Source organism: Pantherophis guttatus, chromosome 10 (assembly GCF_059756535.1).
Source record: "Pantherophis guttatus breed Tessera chromosome 10, ASM5975653v1, whole genome shotgun sequence".
Lineage (NCBI taxonomy): Eukaryota > Metazoa > Chordata > Lepidosauria > Squamata > Colubridae > Pantherophis > Pantherophis guttatus.
In genome coordinates this window covers 16,748,850-16,763,062 of record NC_142072.1, presented here as the reverse complement: position 1 = coordinate 16,763,062, position 14,213 = coordinate 16,748,850, and the positions used below count along the sequence as shown (strand labels likewise).

The 14,213-nt window shown below is 41.5% G+C and overlaps 1 protein-coding gene across 1 annotated transcript; it reads right to left on the bottom strand.

Annotated features, from left to right (window-relative positions):
- Positions 1-152: 152 nt before the first annotated feature.
- NUDC (nuclear distribution C, dynein complex regulator) lies at positions 153-13,821 on the bottom strand. Its single transcript, XM_034413581.3, has 9 exons — positions 13,679-13,821; positions 10,625-10,702; positions 8,119-8,322; positions 7,824-7,910; positions 7,331-7,444; positions 5,167-5,361; positions 4,822-4,905; positions 3,582-3,700; positions 153-1,545 (listed from the first exon to the last, which is right to left on the bottom strand). The coding sequence occupies exons 1-9, from the start codon at positions 13,772-13,774 to the stop codon at positions 1,494-1,496; spliced, it is 1,029 nt and encodes a 342-aa protein (XP_034269472.1). The 5' UTR covers positions 13,775-13,821; the 3' UTR covers positions 153-1,493.
- Positions 13,822-14,213: the final 392 nt, after the last annotated feature.

The following is a 14,213-nucleotide window of genomic DNA, read 5'->3' as shown; positions in this document are numbered from 1 at the left end:
TATGGAAAACCCAAAGTATACACCCCATCTCCACTTTATATGCACATTGCTGGAGGCTATCTAACATTCTGGAAGTAGCCTTATATTCCATTATTGTTCATTTTCTTCAGTGGAGTCAAACAACTGACAAACATATTAACTGAAGAGAGCAGAAAGGTACAGAAGAGTTTATTTAGAGCTGCCAATCGTCTTGGATAGCTTGCTCCTGGGTACCCTGATAATCATGAGTTTCACAATGCATGAAAGCATCACCTTTTTAATCGTGCATGCACAATAAGAGCTATTTGTAAGCAAGGAAACAGAACAAAATGTTCTTGACTGACATGTCCAATTCTGGAAAAACCAGATCTGACAAGGTGGACAGCTCATTTTCAGCAAGCCAGGGACCTGCTGCTTCTTCATTTCGTTCCCTTTAACAGCCAAAGAGCCTGAGTTATTGTTGACATCTCATTTTCTCATGTCATTCATGAGATTGACTTAAAACGAGCATAACTCCTTAGATTTCTTGGTGGAATCAGTGATATAATAACCCTAATTTTCCTTGGATGCGGACTGGATTTGAAACTCCCCAACTTCAACATTGCAACAGAAACAATGAAGCATTTTGTAGCTTCCTAAACCTTGGAGTCTATTCCCATCAAAGCTCTGAGATAAGTTACAAAATGGCTTGGGGAAACAGTGAAGGACAATAACATTGACAGGAACGAAAATAAAACCAGCGTATCACGTTAAAAGATCTGAGCATTCTTGCAATCTATCCCAAATTCTGGACAAATGTACTCCAGGTTTCACTACTTATGATTGCCATGTTAATTCTGAAAGTAACAAATAGTAATTAGTGTCAGATACATGGATCTGTGATGAAGCTGCTCCTAACTGTAACCTCTAAATAGCAGCCTGTATCTACCCAGAACACACACTCTTGCACTGCTACACCTTGGAGTGATGGCTCAAAGGGAATATCCCAAAGAGATTTAAAGATTGTCAGTGCTTTGATTGATTTTGAAGCCGTTCCCAGTTGTTATGCAGAGTTATATCTGTATAATGGTTGCTTGGTTTTTGAAACAAAGGAGTGACGTTATTTTGAAGGTAGGACTTCCAGCTCTTTATTTAGGAGCAAGAGTATGATCAAGGATGGATATCAACTCCAGATTTTTTAAAAAAATTTTTTTTTTAAAATGATACCTTCCCAGATTTTCCAAAACTAAGAGAAGCCCAAGGGAAAGCAATTATTGTGTAATAGAGCTCCCATTTATTTTAATCCTTCATCTCCCTAAAATATTGCCTTACAAAGATGAAGGACAGACTTCTGATAACTGATGCTGCTGTTGAAAATCCAGAAGTCTAAGCAGTATTCTATATGGAGTTACTAGTACAATTACTTTTTAACCCCAAAACGGAGTGAGTATATGCATTGTCCGAAAGGTATCTCTTGCTCTTTAAATTTTGAATGTTTGTCAGGAAAGGAGAGAAAAAAAATAGGGGAAATTGTATTAGTTGAATTTTGCTTTTGAAAAATCCATTTCTGGATGCTGTTCCATGAACCTGCAAAAAGGAGAGAAATAAGCATTAGTTGACAGGGATAAAGAATACCAGCATCTATGTCCCTCAGCCCCAGTTCCCTCCCCCAGCACTAAATTGGAAAGAAAGAGTTTCTAATTGTTGATGTTAGGTAGTTTGGCTGCTGCATATAAAACAAGAAGGTATCTCAGAAAAGATACCTTAGAACAGGGGTGTCAAACTCATGTTGTCATGGTGGCATAATGTGACGTATTGGGACGTACCCCCCCTTCGCTAAATTGGGTGTGGCCAGTACGTGACGCATCTGGCCCGTGGGCCAGGAGTTTGACAGCCCTGCCTTAAAAGGATAATGCCTAAAACATCATTAGGTAATAAGGGAAATCCAGTTGCAGACACAACTCTTCTTTTTTAATCAAACACAAGTCTCCGGAAGGAATGTACCTTTCAAAAAACGGGAAGTGATCAGTCCAGGTAAAAGTAATAATAAATAATTTAATTATTATTTATAATAATATAGAATAATAAAATACAGAAATTGCCATTTTGTAAGGTACCAAATTTCTAAGCCATCACTGTGGCATTACTGGCCATGACTTATGTAGAATCACATCAGCTCTGTCCTTCGCACTATCAGTAAAACTGTCCTATTATGGAACCCAACAGTTGTAAACCAGCAATGACAAATCAATCAAATATTGACCTTAGGAACGATTAGCTCCAAGGTCAAATACAAATTTTCCAATGCAAGCAAATATTCTTGTTTGTGCATCACTTGAATGGAACATTTCTTACTAGAGGTTTTGGAAATCATACTGTTCAGAAATAGCACTTTTCCCATTACAATTATCTCAGCAGAAGCCAGTTAGCAGTATTAGATCATGTTTAGTGCTTAGTATTATTTTCAAGCTTTAACATTCTTGAAGTCTATGTAATTGGTGGAGTTCATACAATTACACTCATGTAAGACCACGATAAAGTTCCCATTTTATAGAAAGAAGGCTTTTGCCCACTAACTGTTCCACTGAAATACATAGAAACAGGGGCACGGAGTAACTCACAAAACTGACTCTTAACTTACTAAGCTCAGAGCACACACTGATCACCTAAAAGCGCACCATTCCCCCCCACTTCCAAATTGTTTTATTTACTGATATGTTATTTAGCCAACCTATTGGGAGAGGACACCTGTGACTCCTTCATGGGGTCACTTTTTCCACACTATCTGAAAACGTTACCTGGCAGAAGGGCAAAGGGTAAAGTTTTAGAGCTAACAGACAAATTAAGAATATTGTTGGGACCGAATGGCACTTTTCCAAGACTTCTTAATGAGCCAATCTGTAAAATAGCTGAATTATTAACTAAGAACAACCTTAATGATATCACATATAGTGGAAGAACTAAGACCCAAAGAAGAGACACAGTGGAGAGCTTGGAAGGAGGAAGAAGGCAAACAGCTCATAACTTGGTGGACTGACAGGGCTAAACTGCGGTGCAACATCCGGAACAAAAATTATACAGTTTCTGAAAAACACTGCTTGTTTGAATACGCCACTACTGACACTAGAAAAAGGCCTCATATCCAAGCTGTGACACTTTGCCTATGGAGACTAGTCAGGAAAAGACAGAAATTTCCCCCATTTCTGGCTTTATCCCTTTTCTCTGCTTGAGCTATTTAGAATGACTGATGAAAAGTGTTTGACCTTTAGTTACCCTGCTTGCAACTTGATGCGCATCACCCTATCTGGCCTTAAAAGGGGAATTACTCACAGAAGCTTCTACAGAGATCTCTGACAAGCAGGGCAATAAAACAATAAAATGCATGATTGTCTAGTGAGTCGTGTTATCTGACTTGGAGGCACATGGAGATTAGAGGCAGAGACACCACGTCATAGTTCAGGCCGAGATGGTACTGCCTGGCTTCATAGTCTCCACAAAGCACTTACTTGCTGGGATGTCCTTATAAATGCCGTAGGGCCTCCTCCCTCCCTCCCCATTAGGAGGCAAGTCTGGAAAACAAGTTGTTGCTCCCTTCCTCACAGTGTAAAACTGGCCTTACTCACTTTTTCAGTATGTCCTGCTTCTTTTGCTCGTCCGATGTGGGAAGCCCCATTGATTTCTGCCGCTGATCATACATCATTTTCTCAACCATGCTACGCGTTTCGCTATCCAAGTCTGATAACTTGGAAATTGAGAGAAATGTATTAGAGAAATTTATATGGATTTGACACATTTGTGGCTCACTTTCTAGATACCACTTAATAAAGTCACATGAATAACACTGGTATACATAGCAAGGAAAGACTGTTCCTCCCTCCCCCCCCCTTTGGTTCCACAACCACCCAAAATGTCTTCTGTTCTATTTCTTAGTTTTCAGGGCTGTATATTCAGCAGCAGCAGCTCGTCAAGGCCACTGAACAAGAACTCCAAAGAGACAGCCGTTGAAACTTATCTCAACGTTTGAAGGAGGAAGTCTTTGCTTGCCAGGAGCAGCATATAAAAAAGAAACTAAGACTTGCTTAGGAAAACACACATTAGATTGTACAGTAGTTTTTTGTTTTTAAAAAAACCAGTTTGCCGCTCCTTTCTTCTTGGGTGTCTGGAAACTATGCCCTGGGAAGGTTTCCCATCCAAGTACTAGCTGTCAACGAATTAAGAGCTGACCTTGAAAAAGATATGAGTGAGCTGGTAAGCTGTTATACGGGCTTTCAAACTGTTAATAAACCTTACAATAGCATAAAATTCCTGGAATCTCCAGTGTTTTTTTCTTCCCCTGACCTACTTCAAAGGGCTAAGAAAAAGGAATCTTGCCTGGGACGGTCAGTCAGATGCTGCCATTTGTTGAAACAGACTGTGGTTATAATGCAATAAAGTAACGGATTTCATCCTACTTCTAACAATTAAATATTTCAACAGTCTGTGAAATGCAGTGACCCTAATCTTTCTCTATCACAGGAGGGTAAAGACAGTGTATGGTTGCCTATTTTCTGAATTGTGGGTGCAGACCCATTTTAACTCATACCAGGTGAGCAGTAGGGATCTGCTCTATCCTAGTTCATGTAAGCAGCTAGGATAACTCCTACTTCCAGTGGGAATTACAGAGGCTGGGGGGGTTGGAGGAGGTGGCAGAGTTAAAATTCTCTGCCATGCAATGATCCCTGATAACGTGTGTTTATGTGAAGAGTGTGCCTGCATGGGTCACACCCACATCCACCAATCCATTCCAGAAGTGAAATATGGGCCACAAATGGTCCAGCAACACTCTTTTGAGTTAAAACAAAACCTGACCAAAGAATCACTCACTTTTGAATTCTCAGGGTTAATTTTCTTGGTGTTAATCTCTGGGTCTGTTTGGACTAACTTGTTCCACCATTCCATCTTGTTGATCTACAGTGAAGAGAGAAATATTATTATGTAGAATATATCAGCTTCTTTGGATGTGGCATATGCAATAAGAATGTAACTTTTGTGATTTATGGATCCTGATGCATCATATTCTTCTGTCTCATCACAATATTATTGCATACATCTTATTTGGGGTGTTAGCTATACTCTATTAAACAAGTATGAAATATAAAGCAATCAGCATATATGAGAACTCTTACAAAATCATCCTTTAACTAAAATCCAGAAACATTTGCTTTGTACCTTTTCCAAGTGCACTGTGACTATTTTTCCATCCTCAATCAGCCATGAGCTCTCCTCCACCTTCACCTCATTGTACAGGTCTCCATCGATCATGGGGGGATGGCCTTTTAAGCCCACCTTCAGATGACGCCTCTGTATATCAACCACCATATCTTTTCCCTTCAGTCTGAAGCTCACCTTGAATGGGATGGCCAACTAGAGAAAACAGGAAAAGAGAACAAGGAATTCTTCATGAAAACCTCAAGCAGGGAAGACATACAAATCACTATTAATGGAATCCTAGGATTGCAAGGGACCTTGGAAGTCTTCTATCTACTCTCCTGTCCAGGCCAGGAATCCTCAAACCAATGCAGATAAATGGCTTTATCTGAACACTTCCATCGATGAAGCACCCATGATTCACAAGACAAACGGTTCCACTGTTACTGTAATTATTTCTTGTGTTCCTTACTTCAAGTTTCAATATTGCTCTGTAAAGCTGCCACCCCCTGGTTCTTGTCCTACCCTCAAGCATCAGAGGATCCTTCCCTGTGACAGCCCTTTAAGAACCTCTGGTCACTAACGCTTCTGACCACAAACAAATCGGGTTCAGACTAAAAAAATTCACAAAATTTTTGAATCTGGTCATGAACACATACTCAGGTGGGGATCAAACACGGCCGCAGCCAATTTCCCCTGGATGCGTTTACTCTGCCCCCCTGTTTTGGCTTGAGGTTGGAGAGCAGGTTGCCGCTGATCTTCTCCTCCTCAGCCCACTCGCAGGTCTTGCCCTTAGCCTGTGCGTGGAACTTCTTCCCTTCACGCACCCAACTGCAGCGGCGGCTGCACAAGAGGGGCGCTTCGCCAGCAGTCACTTCAGGAAGCGGGGGAGGGCGTGGCATTTCCCTGTCCTCTACGACACACAACAAACGGCGCCCGTCCAGGCTTCCCCACAGTGGTGCACAGAGCGGGATAGGAAGCGGCGCCCGTCCCAAGGCTGGAGGAAGAGGGCCTTTGAGCCCCAGGCACTGGTTCACTGTACTTTTCTCAGTGCAGTGAACAATGCCAGCTTGGACAAAGTGAGCCAGCCAGCTAGGGAGGGGGGTAGACCCAGAGCCCCAGGCTCTCCAAGGCTTGAAAACAACAGCGCTGGTGTCACTGGCGGTGGCATGAGTGATGGTGCCCTTTCCTCTTGCCCATGCGAATCCAGAGCAGCCCTACCCAGGTTCTGGGCACCAAAGCAACCCTTGGGCAGCCGATGCGAGTGCCAGAGGGAAGGGCGGCTTGTGAACAGCGTTGCTATGCTTAGAGCCGAGGAGAAAGCCGGCACGGAGCGCTTGCTGCGCCTGTTCCAGACTCGGATCCACAGAGCAGATACTAATGCACGCCCGAGGCAGAGATGCCCGCAAGTATGCAGGAGAGACCTCGGAGAGGGAGAGGCCAATGGCAGGCATCTCCAGGAACAGGAGGCGCTGAGAGTGTGAGAGAAAGACAGAGGGAAACAGAATAGGAAGTGGCGCCTGTCCCAAAGCTGGAGGAAGAGGGCCTTTGAGCACCAGGAACTGGCTCTGACAGCGCCCTGCCGACTCATCTGCTCGCGCAGAAGCCCTGCTACCCCCGAGCCGCCCCTTTCGGAGAGTTTGGCTGCAATCCTCAGCTTGGAATGGAGGTGCAGCTGGGGGTGTGGGGGTGGCAAGACAGAAGGCTGCCTTCAGTCCAAGGAAGGGACCGCAGCCTCAGGGGCTCCATCTGAAGGAGCTGTGTCGCTTGGGCAATGTCTCGAAATTAGGTTTGGGGTCACGACCAAAGTTATGGAATGAATTATGGTCGTGAGGTTCTACTGTACCATGTCTTTCCTTAGCCTTCTCTTCTTTAGCCTAAACATACTCAGTTACTGAACTTTTTCATTGATGGTAAACTTCTCACCATCTTTGTTGTTCTTCTCTACACTTATAACAATCTATTTCATTACAGTTCTGCTTATTGTTCTATTCCTGACATAGAAGAACATTCTGTGGCCAATTCTAAAAGAAAGTGAAGCAGCTATTCATTAATTCGTGGATTCCCATAGTCAGATTTTTTTATTATCCAAAATAGACTTATGGATCACAATTAAATATTTCACAGATTCATTTTCCTCATAAGCAGCAGAGATGTAGCATGTACTTCAAAATCTACAACTTACATCCAGTTCAGAAAGAGTTTGCGTCCATCTGTAGTTTGGCAGGTCTGCTCCATTTCCAGAGTTTGGCTTAAGTTTGCCTTTATCCTTCTCATCTTCCTCTTCTTCATCGGTATCCTTATATAATATAGGAATGTACATAAAATATGTATCAGAACTTTTTAATGATGGATATTTTCTGTTTACTGCATTATTTATAGAGATGGCAATTCAGCTATTCTACATGTATGGGTTCAACTTTCTTAAAAGTTTTCTCTGCTTAAGACAGGTTTAAAAATACACTGCAAACGTCCTTTTGCCCAAAGCCAATCTGGGGACAGGGTGGGGATGGGGTGTCCTCTGGCATGTACTTGAAAAAATGCTAGAATTTCATGTTGTAGTTACAATATTCTGGCTAACATCTTCCTTATTTTCAACCATCTTAAAGCAATGAAATAGCAAACAGATCAGCAATTGTCTTTTGTGCCAGCAGCTAAAATCTTGAAAAATACATTACTTGCTTGCTGGATTCGGAAGATTCCACTTGATTTTCAGCAGACTTGACTGGTATGTTCATTGCATCATTTTCTTTCTTCTCTTTCTTCTGTTTCAAAAGAGTAGCACCTCTATAAGCCTGTTTTATTTGTGATATGCACATTTAAGCAGCTTAGCAATAGTAGTAATCCCAAATCATCATTCATATCCAATACAAATGGTAGCACTGAATGGGCCATGTAAAAATTAAAAAGGGGATTTTCCAAATATACCGCAGTTGTATTATGCCCCACCAATAGAGGGAAGCAGATTCACACCTGGTCTATTTCCAGTTGCAATCTTTCTGCCTCCTCATCTGTCAGCTCCTTAATCCTTGGCTCACTGTCTTCCTGTTTAGTTTCTTTGGCAAGTTTGGCGGCTTGTTCCGCTTTTTCCCGCTGTTCTGCTTCTTGACGAGCTTTCTTCTCTTTCTGGGCTTTCAGAGCAAGTTTGTTGTGGCGACTGAAAGTTTCTGTGATTAACTGAGAGAATAGAAAAGTAATATAATGGGTACAATCGTTCTCAATTACACAAGCAGTAAAAATTATCTCAATTCAAGCTCCACAGCTGGTGACCGCATCCATGTGGATTTCTTGGCAGAGATAAAAAAACAAATGGGGGATCTCTTTCAAAAGATAGAATGTTTAGGCCTGCTCCCCCCCCCATTCCTCCAATGAGGGAAATCAGGATTGAGACATAAAAAATTAAAACTGTAGCCCACATTGTAAAACTATTCTCCCCACTCTCCATTTGTTTTTACAGGGAGCTAAGGGTGTCAGACCTGTAAAGTTTATTTAAGGCAAAGATTCACACTCACTACTTGTTAAAATTTTGTTTTTCCTCCAAAAAGGACTGTAACAGGAAACTTATAGTTGCTGAAAGTTTTTTAGAATAATAAAACAGATCTGCTCCTTTCCAAAGTGTCCACAGTAGGAAAGAACAGGGGCCACCTTTGTCCACAGTTTAGAGAAGTCCTGAGGTCAGGGCTACAGTGTGTTTGCTCCAAGTGGTGACACAATCATTTGACTGCACAACCGGCTTAATTTCAAGGGTTCCCAGTGATGGGTGACCTTCACAGCTACTGCAGCAGCCAAGGGTCGTGAACAGAAGTGCTGAAATTGGTAACACATAATCTATTTTGCCCTTTGGATGGTGACATGTTGGAGACGCATGCCAACTTCTGACCTTGTCTACTGCTGCTAGTTTGAAAAAAGGGACCGAAGAAGCATGCTCTTTAAGTGGTGAACAACTGGATATCTTAGCCTTTATATAAGAGCTTAGTACTGTGTTTCCCCAAAAATAGGATATATCCTGAAAATAAAGCCAAGCCTGATTTTTGGGGTGGGCATATACACCCTCCCCCGAAAATAAGCCCTGGTGACGGGATGGGCTGGTCCAGCACAGGAGGCAGCCTTTCCCTTCCCTGGTCATCTCAGGCCTTCTCGGTCCCTTAATAGGATCAACTGAGCTGCTCAGGCCGCCATTCACAGCTGACTCGTGGGTGCCACTTAGGCTGCCATCTACAGGAAGCACGGCCGCTTTTGCAGCCAATTGTGGCTGCAAAAGAAGTTGGAGACCAAGCGACGCAACCTACATGCCTCGCACCCTCCGAAAATAATAAGACACCCCCCCCCCCGATAATAAGGCCAAGCCCTTATTTTGGGGTTCAAAAAAATATAAGACAGGGTCTTATTTTTGAAGAAACACAGTAATTGCTGGCTTCCTCATTTAACAAAATCTGAGTTTAGATTCTAATGGTTTTATTCCTTTCATGGAATACTCATTTTACTAATTTAAGGAACAAACAGATTTTAAACAGCACTCTTCTAGATACTTCTTCTATTGCAGCACAATAGAGGAAGTATCCTCTATTCCCTAACTTCTGCTGTACTAAGGTACCTATAGGTTTACTTAACTCCACAAGATTTAAATACTATATACATGTACACTTGTAAGAATTACTTTTCAATTTTCTATACTGTATCACCATTAAAAACAGACTTTGATTGACTTTTGAAGACAAAAGGTGTGAGTCAACACTGTACATCCTTCAGGGAATGTGACAGCCACTTTTGAAAGGCTTTGTAAGTAATTATAATATTTAGAAGAAATATATAAAATGGCTTGAGCATATTTTTAAAATCTAAATAGTTTCATAAATTAAATATTCTACTTAAACTGTTCACTCATACTGAATGGATTACAAAGTACTCTTTCACCCCCAAAAAAGTTCAAAAACATTGTTTGGAACACTTACAGAAGAGTTGTTAAAATAAAAATTTAAAAATGATGTGTCATACTGACCCATTACTCTATCAGTAAAATAGAGAGTGACATGGCATAGAGTGGATCATGTAGAACATTTAACAAAATCAGGTTAGAAAAACTCTACTCTTTGGGAACAACCACTGTTGAAGAAGTGGACTTAGTACTTTCCAGAAGAGAACAAATAAAGTAAAATGGTATTATTGATCCTCGGGTGTCTGAGTCAGACCAATACATTTTTTGACATGCTAGCTTTCCAACCAGCCTTTGGTCAAAGCTTAACCAAACAAAATAACCCAAAACATCTATTATTGTCATACTCTGCAATAAACCTGCTCAATTAAGGTCAGACATAACATAATGTGGCCTCTCCAGTTTCTTTCCAGAGCCAGCAACTGAATGGGATGGAATTGCAATACAACAAAATCAACAATAAAGGGGAGATTTAAAAAGCACACTGTGGAAAATATTTCAATCTTCCTTAAACAGAAAAATGTCTTTATAAACCAAAGCATATACCTTCTCAGCAGCGCCTTCTTCTCCCCCCACAAAGAAATCAGTTTTGCGTCTCAGGAAACTGAAAAAGGTATTCACAAGCTGTAAGGAACAAAAGTACCATAATCAAGGATAAGTAGTTCACATTTCAGCCTACATGATGAGTATATTTTTTACATAAAAAACATAGAAGTGACCCACTACCCAGGTTGCTTGTGGACAGCCAGTTCAGTGTACTGGTTAAGGTGTTGGAATCAAAATTGACTTTTTGGACAGTGAGTTTTAGTCCTCCCTTAGGCAGGAAAACTGACTAGGTGACTTTGGAATAGCTAGCCATTCTTTCTCAGCTCAGCCCACCTCACAGGGTTGTGCTGGGAAAAAAAATAGGAGGTAGGAGCATTATACATCCTGCCCTGAGTCGTACAAAAGTAAAGGCAGAATACAAATATTATAGACTAGATAATATAAGCAATGTTATTTTGGTACTAGTTATTCTTCTGCTCCCCCAGGATACAACCTCTAATAAACTACTCCAGACTCGATTATTTTAGAACAAATATCCATTCAAGGAAGTTAGAGCAATGACCAATCAACATTTTTAACATCATCTTGCAAACTTTTTTACTACAATAGTCCACCTTAATGCAGACAATAATGTAGACCATTATTGAAATAGCTTGTTAATGTTCTGAGCAAGCTATCTCAATAATGGATCCCCAGTTGAGTTTTTAATAAAGTTGTGCACAATACTACTTTTACTTATACCTTTTCAATTAAAGCCAACAGTTTAAAGGATCAGCTGGTCTGTCAGAACAAGCATGGTTTCCACCTGGTAGGCTGACTATCCTATCTGGTAGATGACATCACTGTTTAAATGTAGCTGTTTCTAGGTTTTCATCTCCTGGTTAATTAACCTGCTTCCACTGGTAAGGGGAACCAAGTCAATAGAAAAGGACTTTGTAAGGCCTTTCTGAACTGAATTTTCTAGTATTCTAATTTATACATCTGTAAGAAATTCCATGTCTGCCACTGGCCAACTTTTATTGTTATATTAACCTCAGGCCTTTTAGAAATTATCTAGAAGTTCAGCAGTGGGATATTCTATAGCATTATTGCTGCATGAAGAGGTATTTCTTTTAATCATTATCAAGACTTTAGTGAGGTTAAATGCAAATCCTAGTATTGCAGAGGGAAGTTCCCCACGTGCTAGGCAATAAGAGAAAGTGACATATTTTCCCTTAAGATTTCCTTGTCAAATTTATAGAATTCATGCATATTCCATCATTTGCAAAAGGTGCCAGAAGACTTTAGCTGGAACCTATTATGTTACTGTTGAAATATAAAACGTATTTACAAAATTATGTAATTTTTTCCCACTCTACAGGTTTTATTAATTTATTTTGTTAAATGTATGAAGCCATCATAAAGTCTCTCTCTCTCTCTCTGTGGAATGTATATGAATTATACACCCACAAGTATGGGATGTACAGTACATAAGAACAAGTATTTGTGTGTATACATATTAGAACAGTTTACCTTCACTGGGTGGGATATAGTCAATGGATTTGTTGGTTACACTGTGATGATCATTATGTTGTTTTAGTTTTACTGTAGGCAAGCTGTTCAGATCTTTTAGGAATTGAGTAGCACAGAAACATACTCAGGGACACCAAAATATCAACAGTGAAGAGGTTAGGAAATAAATAACAGCAGTGTTTTTAATGGGATATACTTCAAATGTTGAACTGCAATTCCCATTAATCTCACATAGCCCAGGGCGCCTTATTGGAAGGATGGCAGATACATCTAAAGGCCAGTGGAGAGTTGTATTATATTTGTTAAATTTGTATTTTTGCCTTTCGCTGAGGAGGCATACTTCATCTAATCCCTAATTGTGAGGTAGGCTGAGAGTATATGACTGGTCAGAGGTCACTCACGGAGCTTCCATGCCTAAGGATGGACTTGAACGTGCATCTCCCAGTCAATGTCCAAACCTTCACCAGTAAACCATGAGGGCTCCCAATGACCCCTGCGGTACACAAACACAGAGTAAGTTAAATCATAATCATATTTGTCAAGCATATATAAGATAACAGGTAAAAGTATAAACATAATTTGAATACATGAAAAGAGTAAGTAAAAAGGAATATTAGGACAGGGACGGTAGGCATGCTGGCGTGCTTATGCAAATTCCAACCTGCATTAAAAATAAATAAATAACCAAAAGGGTTCAATAGCTATATAATACAAATTGCAAGCAAAGAATGCAGATTCATATCAAGAAACAGGCCATTCCTCAATGGCCTGGCGTGTTTGGTTCCGAATCTTTCAATAAATCTTGCAAGAGCCTTGATAGTACAGAGGTCTAAGCACCCTGTTATTAACACAGCTGCCTGCAATTACTGCTAGTTCGAATCTCTCCAAGGCTCAAGGTTGACTCGGCCTTCCATCCTTTCTAAGGTAGGTAAAATGAGGACCCAGATTGTGGAGGCAATAAGCTGACTTTGTATAAAATATACAAAAGTATGAAGGCTATTGCTTAACGCATCGTAAGCCGCCCTGAGTCTCCGGAGAAGGGCGGCATATAAATCAAATTAAAAAAAAAAAGCCATCATTAAAATTAAATTAAAACCCCCAAAAACTTTACCCTTAGACTGTCTACTGTTGATCTCACCCCATTCCTAAGAGGTCTGTAAGGGGCGTGCATAAGAGCACCAGCGTGCCTACCGTCCCTGTCTTAATTTCCCCTTTAATTGTATTCATTTTATGTAATATACTTATACTTATATATATTATCTAATATGTACTCGACAAAATAAATAAAATAACAAATAAATAAAAATTAAGCAAGCCATGGCGTAGATCTTTGCAGGCCTGCAATTGATGCCGACTCAGACCAACCTTCTCCCTCTCCTCACGTGAGATGCTTCGGGGGGCTCCCAAGGGGGACAACCATCACCCCCATCTCTCTCCTGCTGTGATTCCGTGAGGGAAGGCCTCCGAGGCGAAGGGGCTCCAAAAAAGGAAGACCGTTAGGAAGAAAAGAAAGACCGCCCGCTCTCCTGCCCTCCATTTTACCTCACGCACGCCGCCCTGGTGCTGCTGGGCCATGGCGAGCAACATGCCGTCGAATCGCTCCTCGTTGTCGGCAGCCTCTTCCCCGCTGGCCCCCATAACGCCCGGAATCGCTTGACTGAAGACGCTCCCTTTTTCCCTTCAAGGACCGCTCGGCTCGCCTCAGCACGCACCCCGAGGACGGTGGCCGGAAACGGAAGAGAAAGCGCATTCTGGCCAACCCGTTCCGGAAAGCTTTTGGCCAACCGTCGAACTCGCCCGCCTTGATTGGCAGCCGGCTCTTTCAATCCGCGACGAGAGGAAGTCAAAGACGGCCCGTTAGCCCCGCCCCCACATGTTTGGCGTCGGTTGCTACGGTTACCGCCTCTGATGGGGTTGGGGGGGGATGGGAAATTCCAAAATACACGTCCGCGGCCGGTAGCTTCGCAAAATGTCTGAAAAGACCTGACTGAAGCTTTGAATTTATCGCTTTTATTCCCCGCTTCTTTCCCCCATGTTAGGCTCCCCGCCACCAACATCTCTGTAAAGTGATTAGAGC